Source organism: Tamandua tetradactyla, chromosome 23 (genome assembly GCF_023851605.1).
Source record: "Tamandua tetradactyla isolate mTamTet1 chromosome 23, mTamTet1.pri, whole genome shotgun sequence".
Classification (NCBI taxonomy): Eukaryota; Metazoa; Chordata; class Mammalia; order Pilosa; family Myrmecophagidae; genus Tamandua; species Tamandua tetradactyla.
The window spans coordinates 4,806,138-4,833,397 of NC_135349.1; the positions used below are offsets into that span (position 1 = coordinate 4,806,138).

The window sequence follows — 27,260 nt, forward strand, 5'->3', positions numbered from 1 at the left end:
GTGTAACCATGGACAAGTTACTTGGGCTCTCTGCTTCAAGTGCCTCATTTGTGGCTGACTCCCAGTAGCCATCTCACACTTCAATTTTTCCCCCTTAGAAAAAGAACTCCCTCCTTACCCTTCAAATTTAAGTTGTGCACAAAGTCACACAGCTGGGGACTACATCTGGAGCCTGCCTTGGAGTTAGGTGTGGCATGTAACTAAGTCTAGACCAACTGGATATAGCAGAAGTGATGTACGTAATTTCTGCATCACTTACAACTTAAAGAAAAGCTACATGCCCTGGCAATTTGTCTCTTTTATTTTCCTTTCCTATGGGCTGGAGTGTAAACGTGGCTGAGATCTAGTCACAATTATGCAGAGAAGGACATCACCTTAGGGAATTGTGAAGCAGTAAGATAAAGGAACCCAGACCCCTGAATCACCTGGTAGGACAGAATTGTTTCATTAGCCTGGCAAGGCTGGACTATCACATGAGAGAAACAGACTTTTTAAGTCACTATCTCTCTGGATCTATCTTTTACAGCAGCTTAGCCTTTATTTATCTTGACTAAAACAATAATACGTTAATATTTGTATAACGCTCAGCACTTCTTATTATTGACTGTATCTTTTTTCATTCTGGAAGATGGTAATTTTACTTACTATCTTAGGTCAACAGTATTCTATAGGAAACACAGATAGAAACAACACCAATGCAATATAATCTAACTAAAATGTGTTATTTGGTTATTAATTTAGACAATAAGGAGAAAGGAGATCAACATTTACTGAATTCTCATGTACCAGGCATCTTATATAATTATATTTGACCTTCAGGAAAGCTCTATGAGGCTGCAGAGATGAGGAAACTGAGGTTTAGGGATTATGTCACCTCCCCCAAATCATTTTAGATTGGGGTGGCTTGAAAGTCTGTTCTTCCCACAATACAAACTGTCCCCTCTCTCAAAAAGGGAGGGTCAACTTGGAAGTTGAGAAGTAGAGAATCAACTCACATAGATGTTCGGTACTTGATGTCATCTTTTTCAGCCAGCTCTTCACAGGTGAGGCCATTGTGATCTTTCCAGAGTCCCTGACACTTCCTACAGGTTTCCTGGGGATAAAGGATGGACAAAAAGACAGCTCCTGATGAGTGGATACTATACAAGTTTCTCTTTCACAAAAGAGAATGTGAAAGAAGCTTCATTTGGACTGAATTCTTTGAGTGGCTCTTTCTCTTTCAGCAGGGATATTTTAGAAGAAATCTCTCAATAGAAGAGGCAAAATTCATTAGAAGCAAGCATGGGGAAAGTTTTTTCCCATGGAGAGTACTGCTGTCCAAATTCTATTTGTATCAGTCTTTCTAACATGCCAGGGGCTACACTGAAAAAAGCCCATTTGACAACAGTCTTAATGTAATCTTGGATTTTTAAAAACAAAACACTGTGAGCTGTTTGAGGACAGGGTCTCCATTTCATTAATTTCTGCATCCCCTACACGCAGTATTAGGTCTGGCAAAAGTAGAAACTTCTGTTGAACAGAACTAACAAATGATCTAGATTAAGATCCCCAGGATCCCTAAGGGAGTCACAGCCTCAGTCATTGATTGCCCACAGACATGAATGTCATCTTCCATAGCTTTATTTCATTTATAAACATGGATTAAAAAAATCAGCACCTTTTATTGTAGGATCCTTCATAGTCTGTAAAATATTTTCACATGTACCTGAAACTATCTCTTATCAAGAATAATAATTTCCTGGGCACCTACTGAATGCCATGCACCAGGCCAAGAGTTAGGGCAGGGTAGTGAGCAAAGCAGACCGAGTTCCTGCCCACGTGGGGCTTACAGTCTAATTGAGGAAAGAAACATTAATCCAGTGATCACAGATACAAACGGAAATCACTGATAAGTACAATGAGGGAAAGAATAGCGTCATGAGCTTTATCTGGGTACCCAATCTAATCTGGGGAGACAGTGAAGGCTTGAAGAAGTGAAGCCTGAGATCTGAAAGAGGAGTCAACGATAGCTAGGGAGGGAGTAAAAAGAGAATAGCTTTCTCGACAGAGGAACAGCAACTGAAGAGTCCAGCGGTCTAGGAAGCGTGGCTGCTTTGGACTTTATAGATGGCCTGCAGAGTTCAGTCCAGGAGGAGCCTTGTGGGGCCTCATGGCCACTTGGATGTTGATCTTAAGAGCCAGAGGAAACTGTTACAAGGCTTTAGGCATGAAAGTGACATGATCAGACTTTGGACTGTAAAAGATAATTCTGTGTGGAAAACAGATTAGAAGAATAAAAGAACTAGGAAGCAATAAGGTCACCAAAGAGAGAATTTAAGGGTCCTATACTACGGAGGTGGGTGAGGAGAGGAAGCTGACTGACTTGAAAGAAATTTAGGAAGTAAAACCAGCAGGACTGGCGATGGCTTGGCTCAAGGATGACAAGGTTTCTGGTTTGCACAACCAAAGATAACAGTGACACTGATGGAGCCTGAGAACAATGAAGGAGTCCTGACCTGCATACAGGGAGGGCAGGAGTTAAGATCACGAGCATGACTTGGGTGGTATTGACACAGAAGCACCTGCAGGACACCCACTGGAAAGGGCAGGCTAGAAAGTCATTGCTAGGAGATACACTGGAAGATATCTTTACATCAGTTTTAGAAATATCTCCTACCCTTGTGAAATAGACGTACAAGGTAACTGTGTTTAACAGTAAGAGATTAAAACAACATTTGTTCATTCATACAATGAAATATTATACAGCCATGAAAAAGAGAATGAAAGTGTTTTCTCTAATATATACTGCTATGATGACTCTATCAAGCCACAGAATAAATAGTATTACAGTATGCTACCATTTTCATATAAAAAATGTTGGGGTAGATGTATAATATACATTTTAAAATAATTCAATAAGTAGGTAATAATGATTACCTCTAGGTAGCTGAAAGGCACAAAAGACTTTTCACTTCGTGCCTTTTTGATTTTATACTATGTAAATGTACTACCTAGTTCAAAATAAGAAAATTTAAGAATAGAGGGAAATGAAATAGACTGCTCAGAGAGCTGAAAAACCAAAAAACCCTTTGGCAGGATGTTGCACTCAATCAATGGAGTAGGGGGTGGGGATAGAGATGAGCTGACCTCAGACCCCATAGTTAGACGTCATCGCTTCCACAGTTCTTTGGTCTATACCTACGTCGCAGTCAGGAGTCAGAGACTATATCAGTAATTATTTAACTATTACCCAACAAAATATAGAACAGCATAAAACCAGTTTTTAAAAGACCTTTTGTCTGACTATTCTAGGAAACTGGAGGATAAACAACAGCTGGAGAACAGAAAGGCTGGTATCTGAATCCTCACCTTTAAAATAATACTAACCCAGCTCCCAATCAGGAAAAACAGCTTAAAAATAATACATGGCATTTCACAGTGTCCCTTAGTATTCCTGGCAATCTGTAGCTATTAGTTCACAGGGTCCTCTTCAGAAGGGAAGCGACCCATTTTCTAGGTGAGGCTCGGTACCACACAGGCAAATGAGCTGCTCGGGTTCTGAGGGCTCTCTAGAGGGCCACTGCTCACTTTCACAGTTACAGTGGTTCTATTGTAGGTCAACATGGGAGATTTTCAGCCATGGTATCCTCCTCAAAGGGCCCTGGGATCACAGAGAATAAAAGTGAAATGTCTTTTGAAGAGACTACTTAGCTAGACACTAAAACCCATGATTAAAACTAGGCCAGCAAACGACAGGCTGGGTATATTTAACATTTGAACTCTGTGTTGTTTCTTTAAAATGCTTTGCCTTTTTTTTTTTTTTTTTATTTGGGGCTCAATGAACCCATTCTTCTTTTTAAAAAAAGTTTTATTGTATAATATATATACAAAACAAAGAAAGAAAAAGCAATAGTTTCCAAACACTCTTCAACAAGTAGTTACAGGATAGATTCCAGAGTCTGTCATAGGCCACCATAACATCACCTCAAATTTTTCCTTCTAGTTGCTCCAGAACATTGCAGGCTAGAAGGAATAGATATTTTTTTAATCATTACAATTGACTTTTTTTTCTTTTTTGTGAAAAATAACATACATACAAAAAGCAATAAATTTCAAAGCACAAGCAACAATTAGTTGTAGAACAGATTTCAGAGTTTGGTATGGGTTACAATTCCACAATTTTAGGTTTTCACTTTTAGCTGCTCTAAGATACTAGAGACGAAAAGAAATGTCAATATAATGATTCAGCAATCATACTCGTTTGTTAAATCCTACCTTCTCTGTATAACTCCACCATCCCCTTTGATCTTTCTCCCATTCTATGCCCATTCTAACTTTTTCATGTTGGAAGGGGCTGTCAATAATAAGCGTTGTTGGAAGGGAGTGCCAATAGTAAGGGATTACTAGCTGATGTTCTGGAAAGGCTGGCCCCTCTAGGTTTCAGGACTGATCTGATCCAGGGACCCACCTGGAGGTTGTAGGTTTCTGGAAAGTGAACTTAATGCATGGAACCTTCGTTGAATTTTATATATTGCCCGAGGTGTTGATTAGCTGGAATCGTCTGGCAAGTTATGGTACGTAGCATGGTCTAACTGAAGTGTGTGTAAAAGCAATCTCCAGAGTAGCCTCTCAACTCTATCGGAACTCCCTCAGCTACTGATACCTTATTTGTTATATTTCTTTTTCCCCTTTTGGTCAGGATGGCATTGTTGTTCCCACGGTGCCAGGGCCAAACTCATCCCTGGGAGTTCTCTCCCTCACTGCCAGGGGGACTTTCACCCCTGGTAGTCATGTCCTATTATAGGGGGGAGGGCAATGATTTCACTTGCAGAGTTGGGCTTAAAGAGAGTGAGGCCACATCTGAGCAACAAAAGAGGTCCTCCAGAAGTAGTTCTTAGCTATATTTACAGGTAGGCTAAGTTCTCTGTTATATACATAAGCTTCACAAGAGCAAACCTCAAGAGCAAGGGCTTGGCCTGTTGATCTGGGTGTCCCTAATGTTTGACACAGTATCTGGGGTTTCCCCATTGATAAAGTTTAACAGTTCCATATTTTTTCTCCCATCCCTCAAGGAACTTTGCCAATACTTTTTTTGATATATGTTTTATTTAATTATTTTTATACATGGGCAGGCACCGGGAATCGAACCCGGGTCCTCTGGCATTTCAGGCAAGCGTTCTTGCCTGCTGAGCCACCGTGGCCCGCCCGCCAATACATTTTGATTATCTGTTTAACATATTCTGGGATATATCCAGGCATTATATTAAGCTGTACAGGATTAAAGGCCCTTATTTTTATTCTGGGCTCCCTGTGTTTTGCTACTTTAAATGAGCTATCTAGACAGGTTAAGTTAGATTGTGTGCTACAGAATTTTAGGTTCTGAACAAGATAAACCTTTCTTCCTTTGGTCTCAAGGAGTGGGTGAGGTTCTAAAATAAACATACATACAGGAGTATGTCTTCCATACTCCTGTATTTTGAATTACCTTAATCCTGACTTGATTGTCTTCGTTTTTATCTCTGAATACCAGGTTATACATATAAAAAAAACCTCTAAAAATCCAGAAACAATAATTACCACTCCAGACAAAATGTGACTGTTACAACAGCTTAAAATCTAAACCCCTGTTTGTTTTTTTGGTGCATGGTCCAGGAATTGAACCCAGGTGTCCTGCGTGTAAGGCGAGCATTTTACCACTGGACCACCTGTGGACCCAAGCCCCTGTTTCTTCATAAGCATTTTCTAAATGAGACCATACAATAACTGCTCTTTTGTTTCTGGTTTATTTTGCCTCATCAAATGTCCTACTTTACTAAATTGCAACTATCTCCTCTTAAGAACAGGTAGGATTTGTTCCTAAACCCAACAAATGTTTAACCATTATCAGGCAGAAGAAATGGGTTTAACTGTCTCTTTGACACGAACTTCATCACATTCTTCAAAGTGAAGTTACTGAGAAAATCCCAAGGCCCATTTGAAAGGCAGCATATACTCTGACAATCAACTTAAAAAGAACTGAAGGACACTCATATTCTGGCTCTCAAAGCTCATCAAAGGCCATGCTTTCATCCCTGTGCGTGTTTTCAGATCAGGAGGAAACAGCTGAATTCACCATCATCTACAACACAGTGATGAGGCGGCCCCTTTCTTCTAAATGAGGAAGGTATATACATGCTGGTTAACTCATAAGGAGTGGCTACCAGGCAGTGTTTGCTCGTGACATTATGAGTATTTCTGGTGTAAGGTTTTTTTTTGGCTGGGTACAGTGTACTTACTGGTGATACATGACAAGGTAGGGCTCTCTCTGAGCCCTTCTCCTCCTTCAGGGGGTCTAGGATCAAAGCTGTGAAGGATGGGTGATTCTCAGTGTTGGGGATGGAGGTCCCCAGCAGATCACTTCTTTCTTCCTCTCGTGCTGTTGCTGGGAGCTGGTGGTCCAAGGGCTCTTACTCCCTGGAGGCTAAATGAACCACAAGGTCCACCACTCTGTTGCTGTAGCCAAATTCACTGTCACATAGGAAATGAGCTTGATGAAGTCATTGTTGAGGGCAATGCAGGCCCCAGCATTAAAGGCTGGAGAGTGGGTATCACTGCTAAAGCCACAGACACAACCTGGTTCTCAGTGTAGTCCAGGATCCCTGCCCAAGTAGGCCCTCTGATGCCTGTCTCACCACCTTCTTGATGTCACTGTACTTGGGTGCTTTTTCCAGACAGGTCAGATCCATGGTGGATACAATTAGGGGAGGAGATATGGAAGACTAGGCCAGTGAGCTTCCCATTCAGTTCCAAGTTGACTTTTGCCTGCTGCCTTGGCAGTGCTGGTAGATTCTGGGATGGTACTCTGGGCTGCCCCATAGCCACCACCACATTTTCCCAGAGGGGCCATCCACAATCTTCTGGGTGGTAGTGATGGCATGGACGGTGCTCATGAGTCTGAGACAGTTGCCAGTACAGGAGGCACTGCTGAAGATCTTGAGGGACATGTCATCCTTCTCATGGTTCACACCCATCACAATCATGGGAGCACAGGCTGAAGGGGCAGGGACGATGACTCTTTTGGCACCACCCTTCAAGTGAGCCCCAACCTTCTCCAGAGTCATAAAGACACCACTGGGCTCCACAACATATTCAGCACCAGCATTACTCCAATGATGTTGGCAGGATCCTGCTCCTGGAAGATAGTAATGGGACTCCCAGTGATGACAAGCTTTCCATTCGCAGCTTTGATGGCAACTTTGAACTTGCTATTGATGGAATCATACTTAAACATGTAGACTATGCAGTAGAGATCAATGAAGGAAGGGTTCGCTGATAGAAACAAACCGACTCTGTGGAGTTGGCAGCAGCCCTAGTGACCGGGCACCCAAAGTGACCAAATTAATTTATTCCAACCTTCACCATCATGTCTCAGGGATGCAGCTGGCACTGCATGAAAAGATGCAGCTGTCTGTTGAGTGGGGAGGAGCAGAGAACTCTGTGTTAAGTTTTATGATGCCCTTTCGTCCTCAAATGGCATTATGGTGTTTGAGTATTCATTAAAGTCTTTACTCAAAATACCTATTTCTCCCCTCACTCATTTTCTGCTGCCTAACTAGAAAGTTTCATGGGCAAAGCACAGAAGACTAAACTCAGTTTCAGCCCATTGTGTTAGGGAACCACTCTCACAAGTTTCCTCAACAGCCAGCAGACACTCTCAGGTCATCACTTCATCTAGGCTTCCCAGGACCCCCTTCCAAGCCTGGCGAGGCGAACCACCCCAGAGAAGGCAAGATGTCCAAGTCACCAACCTCTGTCTTCATTTTATCATAGTCCCTTTGAGCCCACTCTGAAGTCGCTTGACTCCTTGGGCACTGGATTTTACTTTCTTGACTTTCAACCTCTTCTCAGAAGCGCAACATAGTAGAAACTACTTATGTTTGAATGGTCCTCCACTGAAACTTTCAACCTCAGTCTCCAGGGAGAGAAGTTGCTGACATATAGAAAGTGGGTGTTCTAGTTTGCTAGCTGCTGGAATGAATTATACCAGAAATGGAATGGTTTTAAAAAAGGAGCATTTAATAAGTTGCAAGTTTACAGTTTTAAAGTTGTGAAATTGTCCAAATTAAAATCAGTCTATAGAAATGTCCAATCAAAGCATCCAGGGAAAGATATACCTTGGTTCATAAAGGCCAATGGTCAGAAGAGGAAATACAAATGGCCAAAAGGCACATGAAGAGATGTTCAATGTCCCTGGCCATTAGAGAAATGCAAATCAAAACCACAACGATATATCATTTCACACCCACCAGAATGGCCATTATCAACAAAACAGAAAATGACAAGTGCTGGAGAGGATGTGGAGAAAGAGGAATACTTATTCACTGTTGGTGGGAATGTCAAATGGTGCAACCGCTGTGGAAGGCAGTTTGGCGGTTCCTCAAAAAGCTAAATATAGAATTGCCATATGACCTGGCAATACCATTGCTAGGTATCTACTCAAAGGACGTGAGGGCAAGGACACAAGCGGACATTTGCACACCTATGTTTATAGCAGCATTATTTACAATTGCAAAGAGATGGAAACAGCCAAAATGTCCATCAACAGACGAGTGGCTAAACAAACTGTGGTATATATATACGATGGAATATTATGCAGCTTTAAGACAGAATAAACTTATGAAGTATGTAACAACATGGATGGACCGTGAGAACATTATGCTGATGAGACTAGCCAAAAGCAAAAGGACAAATACTTATGGTCTCACTGCTATGAACTGACATTAGTGAATAAACTTGGAATATTTCGTTGGTAACAGAGACCATCAGGAGATAGAAATAGGGTAAGATATTGGGTAATTGGAGCTGAAGGGATAAAGATTGTGCATCAGGACTGAATATAAAAACTCAGAAATGGACAGCACAATACTACCTAACTGTAATACAATTATGTTAAAACACTGAATGAAGCTGCATGTGAGAATGATAGAGGGAGGAGGGCTGGGGACATAAATGAAATCAGAAAGAAAGTAGAGGTTAAAGATTGAGATGGCATAATCTAGGAATGCCTAGAGTGTATAATAATAGTGACTAAATGTACAAATTTTAAAAATGTTTTCGCATGAGGAAGAACAAAGGAATGTCATTTTTGCAGGGTGCTGAAAATAAATGGTAATTAATATTTTAAAATGTCATCTTATGTGTGAGACTAAAGCAAAAAATGTTTATTTGGTACAAAATTTATATTTTGACTAGTGCATTTCCTAATATAACTTATGTAGTTGATTCAACACCTTAAGTACATGGAACTTTGTATAGGACATGAGATTTTGTTGGTTTGTCCAGGTGATGTCTGATGAATCCCAGAGTGATTCGATCAGTGAGTGGAAAAGTATTTGCAAAGTCCCCTTCGGGGAATGGTGAGAACGGGGGAAAATTCAACTTCCCCAAGTTGAATTCTTGATATTCTCACAAGCAGTGTGGACAACCAAAGCTATAGGCTGATGAGCCCCCAGTCTTGGGGTTTGTTCATATGAAACTTAACCCCACAAAGGATAGGTCAAGTCTACTTAAAATTTAGGCCTAAGAGTCACCCCCAAGACAGCCTCTTTTGTTGCTCAGATGTGGCCTCTCTCTCCAGCCAACACAGCAAGCAGATTCACCACCCTCCCCGTCTACATGGGATATGACTACCAGGGGTGTGGATCTTCCTGGCAGCGTGGGACAGAAATCCCAGAATGAGCTGAGATTCAGCATCAAGGGATTGAGAAAAACTCTAGAATGAGCTGAGACCCAGTATCAAGGGATTGAGAAAACCTTCTGGACCAAAAGGGGGAAGAGTGAAATGAGACAAAGTGTCAATGGCTGAGAGATTCCAAACAGAGTCGAGAGGTTATCCTGGAGGTTATTTTTACGCATTAAGTAGATGTCACCTTGTCCTTCAAGATGTCGTGGAGAGGCTGGAGGGAATTGCCTGAAAATGTAGAGCTGTGTTCCAGTAGCCGTGTTTCTTGATGATGATTGTATAATGATAGAGCTTTCACAATGTGACTATGTGATTGTGAAAACCTTGTGTCTGATGCTCCTTTTATCTACCTTGTCAACAGAGGAGTAGAACATATGGAATAAAAATAAATAATAGGGGGAACAAATGTTAAAATAAATTTAGTTTGAAATGCTAGTGATCAATGAAAGTGAGGGGTAAGAGGTATGGTATGTATAATCTTTATTTTTTCTGTTTTTGTTTTATTTCTTTTTCTGTTGTCTTTTTATTTCTTTTTCTGAATTGATGCAAATGTTCTAAGAAATGATGAATATGCAGCTAAGTGATGATATTTGAATTACTGATTATATATGTGGAATGGAATGATCATGTGTTAATGTTTTAGTTCGGTTGTTGTTAAATTTTTTTTAATTAAAAAAAAAAAAAGCAGAAGTGAGGATTTCAGCAGTCAGAAGGGAGAATTTCCATTTCTACTTCAGTCAGCCAGCTTTTCTTAGGGAATTCATCGAAAACCTTCATCAGAGTTCCTAGCTTGCAGCCTGCCCTATGGAGTTTGCACCTGTGCATCACCACAGTCATGTGAGACAATTCTTAAAAAAATCTCATAATATATATAGATATCTCCTGATAGTTCTGTTTCCCTAGAGAACTTTGACTAATAAAACAGTCATAAAGCCAAGTATCTAGAATCTAAAACCAGGCCCTCAAACAGTATAACAATATATTAATATTAATATATCAATATGATATATATTAATATTTTAATGAGCATAAAAATTGTCAAATCATTCAATAAAATTATTTTGAGGTATGATTTATTTCATCTCACCCTCTAAAATGTTCTATAAATGAACACATACTGGGGGTGAAGGGGTTCTGCTCTACCCAATTTTTCTGATATGGTAAGCAATCAAAAAGTTGTGATTCTACTGCTCTAGATCCTGGAAAGCCAGGGAATAGGAAAATCAAATTTGAAATTCAGAATGCTTGGATAGATAAGAAGCTGAGACTAGAGGCAAGAAGACAAATAATACACAACAGGAATAGTCTGAAAGAGATGATGAGGCTAGGCAGGAGGAGAGAAAATGGAAATGTTTCTTGAGTAGAAATAGACTGGAAAGGGGCAAGAGAGAAGCCTAGAATGATTCTAGATTTCTGACTTGAGATACTAGTTTGGATAGCAGAAACACCAACTCAGATCAAGAGATGCAGGAAGAGGAGCAGACTGAGTAAAGGTAGAGGAAGAGGTGACAACGTGAGCTTGAGACTATCTTATTTATTCACTCATTTATTTGCTTTCCCAGTATTTGCTGAATTTCTATCATTTGAGTACTGTTCTTGATGTTATGGATACAACAACAAATTAGACATAGACATAGTTTTTACCTTCTTGGAGCTTATGCTCCAGTGAAGAACACAAATGTGTAGTTACAACTGCTTCAAAGGAAAAGCACAGGTGTGATCGAGTGTATGACAGCAGATGCCAATTAGACTGGTGTTCAGCGAGGCCTCTGGAGGGTATGGCATTTAAGCAGACCCTTGAAGGTTGAATAGAAGTTAGCCAGGTAAGGAGGTAGGGAGGGCATAAGGTGTCACAGGCAGAGTAAAGGCTTGCAGCAGAGAGGAGCAGAGGAAGCTGGTGTTGCTGGAGGCCAAGAAGGGAGGAGAGGGCAGATAAGAGGAGCTGAGTGTAGACCAGGGTCAATCACGCGGACCCCTGTGGAGGAGTTTGGACTTTATCCTTAATGCAGTGGAGAGCCAGAAGGCAGGGAAAGGACGGAAGGGGGTGAATGCATGGGTGGGAAGGGTAATGATCTGACTTACAGTCTAAGAAGATCATTGTGGCTGCTGTTAGGGGAGGGCTGGTAGGGCCTTGCTGCTACATCCTCTCTAAACAAGGGCCAAGGGGAAAACTTCTAGGGAACAAACCCGAGATGTCTGGATTTGATTCCTGGCCAGACTTCCTCACCAGCCCGCCACAAATAAGGCCACAACCTACTTCCCTGAACCAATGTGTGCCAAACACTGAGTCTGGTAGAGGAGGCCAACTTGGGATTATAGAAATGGCCATATGCTTATCTTTTCTTAAGAGTAAAAGGACTACATTTTTCTTTATGGTTTAAGAAACAGATTTCATTATTTCAATTTTAAAGTAGACTGCTTTTTAAATTTAAAGACAGGTGAAATGTAATTTTTTTTTTCTTTAAATTTTCTTGTGGTAAATATTGTAATCGGTTTTGGCTCTTTAAATGAGTCTCCCATTGAAAGGTCTTCTCTGCAGAAGGCCATGCCTTGCTGTCAAGGGTTGTGGACTCACACATTTCGTCACACCTGCCAGCAGTTCCAGCCAAGGGTCCTGTAGGCTTAGCCTTTTTCAAGCTAAAACTAAGAGCGGCTGGACAGTGAAAACCTGCTTATCTTCCCTGGATGGGAATACTTTATATACATAGCTCACTCCATCTTCAGAGCAATGCTATGAAGGAGGAGTTGGATCAAATCCTTCCAGCCCCCCACACCCTTTTTCAATAGATGAGAAAATGGAGGTTCAGAGAGGCAAAATAACTTGGTCAAGGTCACAGAGCGATGACCTCAAGTCTGCTTGATTCCAAAATTCACATGCTCTTTCCTTTTTCTCACTGCATGCCAGCATGGCATTCGCTAGCAAGAATAGGCCATTGTGTACTGGAAAACCCGAGGGCCTGAGACAAGCCGTAGGCTACAATGGCCATCTTGTCTAGGGCAACCACAGATGAGCAGATCAGCAGGGCCAGGCATAACCAAGTGTCAGGGTCTGGAAGCTGCGGGCGCCCTGCTGCAGCTGTGCAAGGGGCCCACTGCCATGTGCCTACCAGAGAGATGGGGATGACCCATAAAGAGGCAGGACTGAATAGGACTGAACCCAAGGACACCATTTCCTAATGATAACGATAGGAACCTGCTAATCAGAGAAGAATCTCAGACTGTAAATATGGGAGGAAGTAGTTGTTCCTGCCACCTTCAGCCAGTTGATGTTTGGCAGAGTAGCAGAAGGAAGTATATTTTTAGATTTTCATGACAAAGGCGCAAAGTGAGCTTTCCACACCTGAATCAAATCATTAATTACTCAGTCAAACCCTCAACCAGCACACCTCTCGTGCTTTTAATTGTAAATACTTATTTCCTAAGTGGTGGTCAGGACTGTGAAATATCAAGATTTGCTAATTACATCATTTGACATCATCACCACCATCACGAAATTGCTCCAGGACCAAGTTTGGTTCAGAGTGACAATGCAGAGCATTTATTTCTGCAGGAAACTGGAATTACAGCTCTTACCTTCCCTCCAGAGCCTAGGCCCTACCAGGATCTGTTCTCAGCAAAGGCATTGGGGAGCACAAGACAATCCCTGCACTCTTACCATTTCCACAGTAGCTGGCTGGTTGGGGGCAGACCAAGCAATGGCTGGAGCAAGGAGTCCTATGGAGGAAGTAGGCAGAGTGAGGGGTGGGGAGTGTGGACCTGGAGTGGGGAGGTGAGGGTGCTTGTTTACACCACTTTGTGGAGGGAAGCCTTGGAAGAGATGGTGCTTCAGCTGAAACCTATTTTGTGCCATGTGTGCATGCAGTGGTGACCAAGCCAGCTGAATTCCTGGTCTCCAGGAGTTCACAGTCTACCACACTGTGTCTCTGTTACCTTTGGCCTTCTAGGGCCTAGTACTAGGCCTTATCCCCCATCTCCCCCACAAGGAGCTAAATGTATGAAAAACTACAAAAAAATTACAGAGAGATGAAGGCTGGCAAGACAAAGCACGCTCCTCTCCACTGGAGGACTTTATTTATGTAAAATATGACAACGATCTTATGAGAAAACCAAGTTATCTATAATACTTTTGGGTTAATTAATTAAACTTTAAGCCTAAAAGATGCAGATTATGTTTTTAGAGTCTCAGTTCCTTTCTTAGCTCCCTAACTCACTGCCCCAATCCAAAACATTAAACTGCAAACAGCAGCTATTGCCAAGAAGCTAATGACCAAATGCTTGCAAATGGAGAAAGCACTGCAAATTTCAATTAAAATGCTTTGTTGGTTCTCTTCTATAGCTTCACTATTTGTGGAACTGGCAATTCTCATCAGTCATAACACAAGGAGCTTCACAAATGGTAGGAGACAAAGTGTGACTGAGAGAACTCCTATTTTAGAGGGATTCCGAGAGGGAGAACTGCAGACAGGCCAGCCTCCTGTGGCTCCGTGTCTGTGCCCCTGGTTTTGTTTGTCTGCCTCCCGCTAGGGTCTCTCAGAAGTGTCTCCAGCTGCTGTGGAGACAGATCCCACCTTTCCCCGCCTATCTCCCCTTCTCCTCTGTACCCCACGGGAACTAGACAGTCCAGCCTGCCTGGGTCCAGCCTTCTTAAAGGACAAACAAGTCTACATTAATTCTTTTGATAATGTCATGTGATTTACCTGAATATATTACATGTCTCTGAGAAGTCAAGCTCTCCTAGCTGGGGATTTCTCTTTCTCTCAAAGCGAGCAGTCCCTTTGAGGCAGGAGAATCTTTTTATTGCCAATTACAGAATCAAAACTGGCCACAGCCAGGCAAGACCTCTGGGAAACATCACAATGAGTCTTCAGCACCCCACACTCGTCAGTACTGAGGAACAAGGCTTCTTTGGGGAAGAGCTATACTGTTTTTAAATATCTTTTGCTATATTTGTTGTATATATATACTAAATTTAATCAAGTCAATAGGAGGTTTCAAATTTGGTTTCTGTATTAATCCTGCCCCCTAGGGACAGAGCTACAAAGGACCCAAGACATTTGTATGCATTTCCTGGCCATCAGAGGGCGATGCTTAAGAAACTGCCTGAAAAGCTGAAGATGTCATGGCCACAGCTGCCTGTTTTTTTACATTACTAGGAGGACCAAGCCTTCTAAGATACAGTGGGGTGTAAAAACCTCCTGGAATAAATACAAGTTCAATTTCACCTTTATTAGAATAACTACAAACAATAGTACCTTTGGTAATTAATGAAATACTGAAAACTGTTTCTCCAGAAAGCCAGTTTCACAGAATCACCATGTCTGCAGCAGCAATGCCCAGGGCTATGTTGAGATGTGGATCTTCCAATAAAATATCAACTATATTCCTGTGAGCTCCTACTGTGTACTATGACTGCTGCCAGGGGCACTGGGAACAAAGCAGCCAACACAACCCTTGCCTGCATGGAAGTTCCATGGGGACCCAAAACACTAGGTAAGTAACACACACAGGAAGACCTGATTCTTTGTGCTTGGGAGAAAAATAAAGAGAGGGAGAAAGTAAGAGCTTGGGTAGAACAAAGGAAATGGGGAAATGGTCGACAATGATCAACCGGTCAGGGAAGAGGACTTTTGACCTCTGGGGGGAAAGCGCTCCAGGCAGAGGACAGCAAGCGCAAAATCTGAAGGGGCAAGAGAAGCCTGGGGCAGGAGGCTGGCTGGGGAGGAGGTCTGGAGGACCAGGGAGAAGTTAAAGAAGGGCAGGAGTGGGGGGGCAGTGAGGCATCCAAGTTGTTTGGGGCCTGGGAAGTCATGATAAGGGCTTTGGCCTGAACCCTGAGCAAATGGACATTAAACAGGATTCTGTTTTTGGATGAGATAAGTCCAGAGAACCCCTTTTTTCTGTGGGCTCCCTGTTCCCAGCTCACAGCCTCAATGTCCTCGGTAGCCGTTCAACACAGGCTTACAGAAACAAAGTTATTCAGCCAGGATTTTAAAATCATGAACTGCAACTCATGGGTAGCTTGAACTCCTTTAGATAGATTATGACCAGTTTTGTTTTTTAAATTGTATTCCAAGGGTGCATGGGTAGTTCAGTGGTTAGAATGCCCACCTTTAATGCAGGAGAACTGGGTTAGATTTTCGGACCATGCACCCCCCCCCCCCCAAAAAAAAAAAATAAATAAAAAGTAAATGGTATTCCATGTGTAAAATTACTGTTTTAGTCAACAAACATATAGATATGGGTATTGGTTTTATGGTAAAATACATTTCTTATTATAAAGTCACAGTTAAAACGGTGTGAAAGCTATTCACAGGATTTGTTCAAAAACCCAAGAAGTTTCTTTAAAATAGTAGCAGAGTTGTTCTTTCTCATAACAGGAACTCCCAGGGATTACTCTGGGAGGAAATGAAAAAGGACCACACATCCGTTTTGCTGCAGGAGGGAATGCTTGCAGTGGGGAACAATGCACTAGGCTGAGAACAGCCTTGGTGATGGCTCCGGAGGAAAGCAGCATATCAGGAAGGGGTGGACCTAATAATAGAACATTTCTAACTGTTAAAAACAAACACTGCTGTTAAGTTGGACAGAACCAAGCTGAGCAGATCTGGTCACCTTTGTCTTTGGGCTTCTGGAGGTTCGTTGGGAACCCTGGCTTGATAGGAGCAGTCAGCAAACCCAGTTTTCCCCTGCTTGGACTCCACTGTCACTATGCCATGATACCCAGGAAGGAAGTCTCCAGATTTTAGGAAAAGAGAAAGATGCACCTACCCCATATACCTAGGGACTACAGCTAATAATTTCATGATGTTCGCTAACTTGGGGGCGGGCTGTATGTGTGCACACACGTGTGTACTGTGGAAACTACAAGGGCCCTCAAAAGCCCAGAACTTGGAGTTAAGTAACCTTCTTCCTGAGAGTTAAAATGATACACTCCACATATTAATGGGAGGAGGCAAACAAGTGACAAAGTGTTAGGGGAGCGAGACTGTAGAATCACATGGGAGGCACGACCAAGTAAGGGGGTTCTAGCCAATGAGAAGGAATAGAAAGTTTTACCTGGATGATTTGAGGAGATTAGAGAAAGGGGGAATCAAGAATTTTTCAGCTTGACTTCACCTTCAAGGGAGAGGGAGCTGTGCCCAGTCAGCTCAAATATCACTGGCCTTGTCACAACTCCATTCTTGTGGCTGTGACAACTGGCCACGAGAAGAGTAATTCCCTCTGCCAGTCACAGGATGCCAGCCAGCCTGGTCTCCCTCTCAGGAGTGCCTTTGGAGGAGAGATGTAATGTGCTGGGGCCCACCTAAGTGCCTATCTGGCAATTCTGTTTGAGACTACACTAGCCTTCTGATTTCTCTCTCCATCTCTTAGAAGACTTGGCTAGGGCCTGTCTGGTCGCTCAGCTTTTCCTTCCTAGGTGCTCCGATAAAATTCAGTTTCTGGACCAGAAGAGTATGAGAGCAAACCCTAGACCCTGGCACTCAATGCATGTGTGTGCACAACAATCACGGGGGCAGCTTATAAAATTTGCAGATTCTGACATGATGGCCTGGACTGGACCCAGGAACCCGTGTGCGGACAAGTCTCCTGGAATGTTCTAGTGAAGTCAGTAAGCAGAGCATGTATCAGGAAACCCTGGCCCAGATCACAGTGATTGAAAGCACTGCTTCCCTGTGAGGTCCTCCTTAGGATGCTCACAGCTACTCCCTTGGTAAATCAGTCTTCCATTAAGGAAGCCAGCAAGTAAATGCTAATTAATTTCCCGCACCCCATTAACTGTGCAGTTTCCTTCTATGGACTCCTGACCATACAGCAAACACACCTTATGCCAAAGTCAGAAAAGGTTTTCCTCATGCACTGTCCACACTGACCTTAGCTAGGTGTGGCAAAACACAGTAAACAGAAACAGTGGAGAGAAGCAGTCATGCCATCCTGCCTCCGGAGCCTGAAAGGAGGAAAGCGATTTTAGCATTTTTCCACCTGCCAAGCCTGGTAATAGGTTGGGACTGCTCAGATCTGAGTACACACTTGGAGGAAGCAAAGACTTCTTACATGGGTCATTTGGCAGAAGCATTCATTCTGAGATGCAAGTGCAGTTTCATGTTAGCAAGGTGTGCTGGTTTGAAAGGATGTATGTCCCCTAGAAAAGCCATGTTTTAATCAAAATCCCATTCCCTATTCAATACCGTATGTTTGAAACTGTAATCAGATCATCTCCCTGGATGATGTGATTTAGTCAAGAGTGGTTGTTAAGATGGATTAAGTGACGACATGTCTCCACCCATTTGGGTAGGTCTTGATAAATTTCTGGAGTCCTGTAAAAGAGGAAACATTCTGGAGAATCGAAGAGATTCGGAGAGAGTGGGGAATGCTGCAGCACCACAAAACAGAAAGTCCATGAGCCAGCAACCTTCAGAGATGAAGAAGGAAAACGCCTCCTGGGGAGCTTCATGAAACCAGAAGCCAGGAGAGAAAGCTAGCAGATGATGCCATGTTCACCATGTGCCCTTCCAACTGAGGGAGAAGCCCTGACTGTGTCTGCCATGTGCCTTCTCACTTCAGAGAGAAACCCTGAACTTCATCAGCCTTCTTTTGAACCAAGTTATCTTTCCGTGGATGGATGCCTTTGATTGGACATTTCTATAGACTTGTTTTAATTGGGACATTTTCTCGGCCTTAGAACTGTAAACTAGCAACTTATTAAATTCCCCTTTTTAAAAGCCATTCTGTTTCTGGTATATTACATTCTGGCAGCTAGCAAACTAGAACACAAGGTAATCCGGCTTCTATATTTTAGGGCATCTGCCCTACAATCCCCCATCATCGAAAGAATGATTTGTTAAAGGGACAGCTAAAAGATAGGATGTCCTTGCAGCAGTAGACTAAAAGGCTTTATCATGCTTTGACTTGCTTGAATGCAATGCCACAGGCTGCTGTACCTGACCCCGCTGAAATGCTAACGCAATGCAAGCACTGAGAATCCAAGTTAAAGGGCCAACCACCTTATAGCCTAAGTAATAACTTGTTGTTGTCTGTGCCTCAGACTATACAAGATGGGGAAAATGAGGTCAACTGGACTTGATGGTGGCCTATGCAGCTGTGTTGGTTAGGAATCCTAAGTCCCTGGGAAATTAGGAGTTACCCAAAATAGACCTCCCTTTATTCAGAAAATACCTGTTAAAATCTTTATCACCAATCTGGGGGCCTCCTATGACCGTAGGAACTTAATGTATGACTACGTGGACCCTTCCTAAGCCCTGATTAACAGTTACTGCAAGGGTGGAGGACTCTCAAGATTGGCAGGGGGAAATTTATCTGGTATTTAAAACTTCCCCATAATGTTCCTCTGCCTGGTACCTTGTTGTCAACCAGTGGAACTCTAATATGTATACTGTCAAACAAGCAGGAATTACCACTTATTGCTTCCCATAAACATCTTTCTTTTCACCCACAGTGTCCTAGCAAACAGCTTCCTACAGTGGGCTTCAGTGGTAACTCATGCCCACAACAGGACCCAATGGTGGGTTTGCACAGACTTGCAATCTTCAGGTGCTACCAGTCTTCCTTGGACTGTAACCCCTGCAAATTGGACTACCGGGAATACCCTGCTGGCCTGGCAGAATTCAATGCACTGGGAAATCTGAAAAAGAAGCTGTATGTGAGGACAGCCCTTTGTCCCCATTATCTTATGTAATTCTTTACCCCATACTCCTAGCAACAGGGAAATAGTTAAAGCTAGATGTAGAATAAAATGTACTCTCTAGTGGTATTATCCTTTAGACATTCTTGCACCAGGTGGAGCTGTAACAGTTACTAAAAAAACATGTGGCAGCTTCAATGATTTCAAAATACCTATATCCTTGCTAAATGAAGAAACCATACAGCTTATAAAGGTAGTTTTAACAAAATAAAATGGCTTTAGACATTCTCACTGCAGCACAGGGTGGCACCTGTGCTTAAATAAGGTGCACTGCTGTGTATATGATCATGTAGTGTTTCTCAAGTCTTAAATAATATGCAAGAGCACATACATAATATTGATCAATTATATGTAGATTCCTTATGTAAATTATGGTTTAATTCCCTTTCTTGGCCATGGTGGCACCTCTTCGTCAGATTGCTAACTCTGTGTGTGGGACTCCTAGCTTCTTTAATACTGTTGCTGGGGTATATGGATGCAATGTCTGTTCTGTGGTCAACATAGCCTACTGTGTGTGGGTGGACTGTGGGGATCCAGGGCCCGGGATTGCCGTCCATATTGACAGCAGGTCATTCCATGTAGCAGCCTACAGGACCAGGTGTGGTGGTTAAGTTCAGGTGTCAACTTGGCTAGGTGAAGGTGCCTAGTTCTACTGCTGTGGACATGAGCCAAAGGCATGTGATCCTCATCTGTCGCTGATTACATCTGCAGTTGGCTAGGAGGTGTGTTACTGCAATAAATGATGTTCGATTTAACTGGCTGGTGCTTAAATGAGAGAACTCAAGGTAGCACAGCCCAAGCAACTCAGCATACCTCATCTCAGCACTTGCCGCTCAGCCCAGGCCTTTGGAGATGCAGAAAGAAATCACCCCAGGGAAAGTTGTTGGAACCCAGAGGCCTGGAGAGAAGGCCAGCAGAGAATGCCCTGTGCCTTCCCATGTAAGAAAAGAACTTCAGTTGAAAGTTAGCTGCCTTTCCTCTGATGAACTATAGGTTAACTAAATAAATACCCTTTTACTGAAAGCTAATCCGTCTCTGCTGTGTTGCATTTCAGCAGCTAGAAAACTAGAACACCCGGACAGACATTAAAGGTCATCAGTCCTCCTCAGGAGGGAAACAATGTACAAATGATATTGTAGACAAGGCACTGAAACTCCCCTCCCCCGATAACAAACCTCCAAACCCATGTCACAAGACCCTGATGAAGCTCTGTTGTCACATCCTATGAAATTTCTCTGTCTTGAACCATTATAGGCCACACTCTGGCACACCACACCCTTTGCGGACTGCTAACCTTTATTTTCCATGGCCGCCACTGTGGAAGATCTCCTGCTCGTAAGTCCTAATAAAATTCATGTCTAACTCCGTGCCTCTTGGTCTTCAGGCTGCCCCGTCCCAAGCCCTCCAAGAGCTGGGTTCAACAAGCTGGCAATTCATGAACCCCAGGTCACAAAGACACGAAGTAATCTGAACTCACTGGAGGACATCAGCTAGGACATCCCATCAATTTACTGCCTTTGTAGGTAGAGCCTTAGCTGCCTGTATCTCCTAGGAGGGGACAGCCTGCAGTTCTGCAGTAAGCCATCACAAAAACAGGCAAGCCATCCCTCCCTGTCAGGCAGCCGGCCTACACTGTCTAGGAGCCCAATACGCAAATAACTGCAATAAAATGAAAACAGTTCAAAAAGAGGTTTGGAGGAAACATTGTGGAGTACAAGAGATTAATAAGGCTAAATTATACCTTCTCAAAAGCTAATGCTAATAGAAGAAAACGTCGATTACCTTTAGGTTCTTGGATTAGGAAAGAATTTCTTAAACAAATCCCCCAGAGTACAAACTATGATGGCAAAACAATGGAACTGAGTAATTTTGTTCTAAGGACACCACAGAAAGGTAACAGATGCATGCTAGACTAAGAGAAGGAATGGAACATTAAAAATTGAAATAGGATTACTATTTAGAATGTATAAGGAACTGGTGAAACTTAGGAAGTAAAAAATAGGAAATTTCATAGAAAATTGGGTTAAAGATATGAGTAGGCCAGTCACAGAAGGAGAGAGGTTCAGCTTTAGAATATATAAGAGAAATGCAAGTGAAACATGTTACACTCAACAGCTAGGCAAAAATCTGAAAGTTGCTGAAGAAAGTGTCTGAGTAGCTTCCCCTTCCCCAGAGGAACTACACAGGCCCAAGAGGAGACCATGAGGCGACACACAAAGTCAGGCACCCCGGTGCTACTGTTGGTGAGAAAGAGGAGGCCCTGGCTGTCCTTAGGAGAGTGGACAACGAAAAGATGCATATGCTACATGATACTGTGCAAGTAAGAAGAAACCTTTACATACAGCAATATTGACAGACTTCAAAAATATAAAGAAAGAACCAGGAATGTGCCAGGGTACTGCCCCCTACCCTGCTTCCACCATACTATGATGCGCCTCACCACCCTTGGTGCCACGGGCCTTGGGCCCCACCTGCTTTGCTATCTCCTGTCTGCCAGCTCCTAACCAATAGCCCAAGGTCTTTGACAACCAGATTCTTCATGGACAACAAATGGCATGATGCTGTCAGCAAGAAAACAGTCCCCACTGTCGACCTTCCACTGGAGAGGTGATTGTTAGGCAGATGAAGGGGACAAGGAAGACATGGACAGGGTAGTGAAGCTGCTCAGACTGCGTTCTAGCTATACGGCCTGGCCAATCCGACGGAAGGGGCTGTAGCTACCTGATGGCCTTGGAGACCTTGGATGACAGCAAGCCCTGTATCAACGTTTTCCTGCGGATGAGGACATGATCATCAAATGTCTCCAATATCATGCAGGCTGGGATGATAAGTCCCATGGGAAAACTTCTCCAGCTACGAGGCCACGAATCCCTGGGGTGCACATGTAGATCATGCCATGGAACTGCCTGCTCCTGATGCAAGCACGGACACGGGGCCCAGCTCTTCCAACTGGAAAAATGGGTGTGCTGAAGGTGGCTGAGAAGGCTCAGCTCACCACCCCCTATGAGGCCAACTCCTAGGAGAGCCAGGACTTATTTCTACTCCCCCATCTGATAAAATAGAAGAGTTAACTTTGGGATATTCACTTATCTACAAGGAAACGACAAGAAACAGACCACAAAGCAATCGTAGATTTTTATAAACTGTAGCTTAATGATTATTCTAGTCAAATAATTTCGTAAGTCACCTCTTCAAAATTGTAACCATGTTTATACGGTGGATTTGAGGAATTCTGTTTTAGAGTTGTGGTTTGAGATGCCTGTGAGACCATCTCTCTGGCAGACATGCCTGCAACTCAAGGAGAGGAGGGCTAGAGTATAGATGTGGGAGTCACTGGCATGCAGAAGACTCAGTGCAAATGGGGACAGATGGAGGAGGGACAGCACAGAACCCTGGGGCACCCCAGAGGGGTGCCACAAAAGGGGAAGAGGGAGAACTGAAAAACTTCTGAGCAGCAGGACTCTTTGGTGCTCAACTGTGTTCCTAAATGGAAAGATGAAAGAGTATGGAAAGCTGATATGTGCTAGGGGTCGACAATCTTTATCTTTTGGGTTAGTTAATAACTTCATGCCTGTCTCTTATCCTATTTGCATTTCTCTCCAGTGGTTGTCTTGTAAAATTTGATACAGAACTTCTGTCACTTTGTATTTCTAGAGTGATATGAATCTAAAGTCTGGTTAGTATTGGGCTTCTGGAACCAAAAGAGGTATTAATAACTGGCTTAACTTTGAGCCTCCATTCACTCATCAGATTATACGCTGATAAATCTTAGTTCAAATTTTGTTAATTATCGATGTGTTAGATTGCAACATTCATGTAAGATAAAATCACAAGTTAGGAGTAGCTTCCTGGAATCACCAACTTTTCAGTTCTAACTTACAAAAAAGGGAGTCCCTAGGTGAACACCCGAATGAAATATATCAATAGGATTTTTCAGTACAGTCGGGCTTAGGCATGTATTTATGCTTGAAAGTGTATGTATAGGAAGAACACAGCTTTCATACAGCTATAAAATCGGTATATTTCATAACCATTTTTGATACTGAGATTAGATAATTATTTCCAGAAAATGTGGGAGCAGGAGAACAGGCTCTTGGAAGAGTGGTGGGGGCAAAGAGCCAAGGAGAGTGTTAAAGATGGACAAGGAGGATCTCACCATACCCTTTCTTCTCGGTCCCCCTACAGAGGTGCTTTGTGTTCTCCCATCTTCTCGACAACCCCTTTGCGGCTCCTGCTCTTTCTCCAATGACATGAATCTCCTTTCACAAGGGGACTTTATGAAGAGGTGCAGACCATGGGAGGGCCCTTCCTGTCCTTGCAGGCCCCACTCACTCTCTCTCGGGGACCCTCAGGGCAGTGCAGCTCTCCACAGTTTCTCTCTTCTTACTGTTCCCTGAGACACACACGGATATATTTCGCTGGAAGGAGTTTACAGCTCAGCACTTTGGGGGATCAGATTGGAGACAAAAATGGCATAAGGAAATTAGTTTTCAGAAACTGTGCTAGGTATGTGGGCAAGCCCCTCCGTCTCTTCTCCTAGGTTTATTCTTCAAATCTCATGGGAGTGGTCTAAGGCCTAAATGAAGAAATTCGCCGCCTCTGGAATAGCGCCTGGCATTTGTCAGGCTGCCCCTTGGACTGCCAACCTCACTGGAGTGCCTCTTGCCATTCTATCACTTTGCATTCTTAGCTCACCTGCCAATAAATGCAGCTGTAATGTGCCTGAAGTTCCTGTGGTCTGTTCTATACACTTTCATGTAGTGCAACCTGGGTATCCACATTCTCTGCTTTTGTTTTTGCTCACAAGTTTTGCAGGGCAGATTCTCTGCTGATATCACCCACTTAACTATTTGCTAACTGCTCACTGGAGACCAAGCAGAGTACCTGGTGCCGTGACAGCAATGTCTGAAGTCACCAAAACTATGAGTTCTTACTATGTTTCAAATATTGGAATACCTGGACTAAGAGTTCATCCTTCAGCTGTGTGCCCTGTCAATTCTCTGCTTGAACTGTCTACTACTACAAAGCTCTCTAGTAGTTCAGGGCCTGCTTTGCTTCCCAGGAGCATTAAAGGTCAAGTTTTGTTTTTTTTTTTCTAAAGGACCGTGATGGTGCCCTGCTTTGCCCGCAGGCACTCCCAGGCTCCACAGCCCACACCCACCTTAGGCGCCACTCTTCTGCCTAAGGGCACTCAGTCAGCTCCAGGAAATGGGATGGGAACAAAGGGGATGATTCTCTCTCAGAGTTTTAGAGAAAGATTTTCTTCTAAAGAACTTAGACTTTTCCCAAGTTCTTTACTTATGGAAGTCAGAGAGCAAGAGAATCCTTACCATCTTGCCATCTCTCAAGGAGGAGAAAGAAAACTAAAAGTAGACCAAAATGACAGGGCAGTCACCGTGCTTCCTACTGCACACTTCCAAGTCCATCGCTCTGGCTTCTTACCACTGAGGTGGCACAACAACATGCCTGTGAATTCCTCTTACACAGGCTGAGACAACGAAGGGCTTCTTGGCTACGGAACTGCAGACAGAGCTTTTACAGTGAGACTCTGTGATTATGGAAATCTTGTGTCTGATACTCTTTTTATCCAGGGTATGGACAGATGAGTAAAAAAATATGGATAAAAAATAAATACATTAGGTAATGCGCTACCCAAAATATAAATTTTGCACCAAGTATCTCTCCCTTTGGTCTCACACAGAAGTTGAAGTTTTAAAATATGGACGATATTATCCTTTACCCTGTATTCTGAACTACCTCAGGCCTATTGAGATCAACTTCATTCATTTCTCTAGTCAAAGTCTGATTCCTTTTTCAACTTTTAAATAGTGCCTGTATGGAGTAGTGCTGACTTTCATAGCTTCCGAGATCTAACTCTGAGTCTCAGGAGTTACATAAATACCCGAAGTTTCTGGGAATGATGAAATTATATACAAACAGATCAGTATCTCAGAAGAGTTACAACTCGTGACTATACGTGACTAGCTTACAATCTAGATCCTTTACAATAAGTCCCAATCTGATAACCCATGCTCTCAACGTCAGTTTACCAAGTTTTTATATTGTAAAAATAAATTTAAAAAAATTTTAAGTGTATGAGTGAGGCATAATAATATTTACCTTTTTGTTTCTGACATTTCATTCAATATACAGTCCTAAAGTTTCATTCACCTAGTTGCATGCCTCACAGCCAAGTGATTCTGATATGCGCTAACCTCTGAAAAACCTTGACATCCTTTTACATAGGTCTTAGGTTTTGCTGATCCTATGATAACCTTCTATTCAGAAAAGAAAATATCAGACAATCTGGGTTCTTTAGAAGACCAATTTTTGCTATTGGCAATCACGGGGAAGTAGGCTATAGCACGGGAAAGCAGGCTATGGTAACTGTCCAGTCTTTTTAGCATGGCTAAAAGGATGGGCAGAGTTTATATAATGTTCATGAAATCATCACTCCACCGTGCTTCAAGTGAAAGATGATCAACTGATTTAATGGTAAAAAACCAAAAAAGTACCACAGAGTGAGGTGACAGGAAGGGCCAGTAGTGAAAACTACTATTGTTTATATTTGTAAATCAAGAACCAAACTTTTAATTTAATTTGCCACATACTGTTAAAAATGAGACTGTAGACAAGGCATTGTGGAAAATACCTTTGTGAAAATCACTGACCCAGATCTTCAGGATCACATACATTCATTTTCATTGAACCCACCCCAACCCACAGCGACTACTACCCAGTGAGGCCCGTCAGCAGGCGCCGCTGATGCCACATCCACAGAGCTGCCAAGAAGAGACATTCCAAATCAGGGAAGAGTGCCAAACTGATTTTCTGAAGAAGACAAATCATCCCTTATTTTCTCTCCCTTATTCTTGGATTTAAATGTTCAGTAGAATTAGTCATTCAAATACAAAACAAGCCTTAGGATTTCACTACCTCACAAATGTTTTTCATCAGGGAGAAATCAATCAATGTTTGCATCCCATTACTCTGACCCCAAGGCATGCTTTTAGTTTTTGCCCCCCCTTTTCCATTAGTTTTTTCATGTCCAACAACCCAAAGGTAGCCTTTGGAAGTGAAAGTGTAACTCAGATGTTGTAATTGGGTCTTGTAACATAGTATGTTGCAAATGCAACTTCCCTCTCAATTTTTTCAAGCTTTGTTTTTGGTCTTAATCTGTTCTCAGTTCCAGTTATGTGCCCCCCCACCCCCACCCCAGGGGGAACTTGCAGTATTGGCCAGAAGAAACCTATCTGTAGCCTTTTTCCAGGGCAAGAGTCCAGCCCAGGAAGGTAGAACTGAAGGACCACCTGATGGGACTACTGTCAATTAAGCTTCTTGTTCACTCCCTTTAGCCCCCCAAATGACCTACACTGGTTTTAGTGAACTCTTTAGCCCCGTGGAGAGTTGCCAGTGTGGCATACTGCTCTGGTGTTTCCTAATATCTTTCTTTCCACTTTTACTTCTTTTCTTAGAGCCACTGCTCAAAATAACAAAGATGGAAAACAGGATAAAGCTTCAACAGAAGTAATCTGCCTTCTGCAAACTCCCAAAGCTCTGCTCCACTCAGGTCCAGCAGCAATTTTCTATGGACTCTTCTGTTGGGCTGGATAACTGGAGGAATCCAGAGATGACACATTTACTAATACTCTAATAGACTTCATTCAATTATAGGCCTAATTTTAACTGTTCCTACTTTATACTGCTTTCTCAACTGAATCAGACATGCTAAAGAAGATACATCATTTATTTGTGGTCTCCAGTGATAACATTAAATGCTTATGGATCCACAGAGGTCCCGATCCCTTTTTGCCTGACCTCATGCACTTCAATCTCTTCATAAGTGCTAGAGACTCTAGA

At 42.7% G+C, this 27,260-nt stretch overlaps 1 protein-coding gene across 3 annotated transcripts in view; it reads right to left on the minus strand.

Moving 5' to 3' along the window:
• The window catches only part of RNF216 (ring finger protein 216), a 208,130-nt gene that overhangs the window by 37,684 nt on the left and 143,186 nt on the right, over positions 1-27,260 (minus strand). For all 3 annotated transcript variants that reach the window (XM_077140519.1, XM_077140517.1, XM_077140518.1), the window contains exon 14: positions 996-1,093. In XM_077140519.1, the coding sequence (XP_076996634.1) occupies positions 996-1,093 (98 nt within the window). The remainder of the gene's footprint in view (positions 1-995; positions 1,094-27,260) is intronic.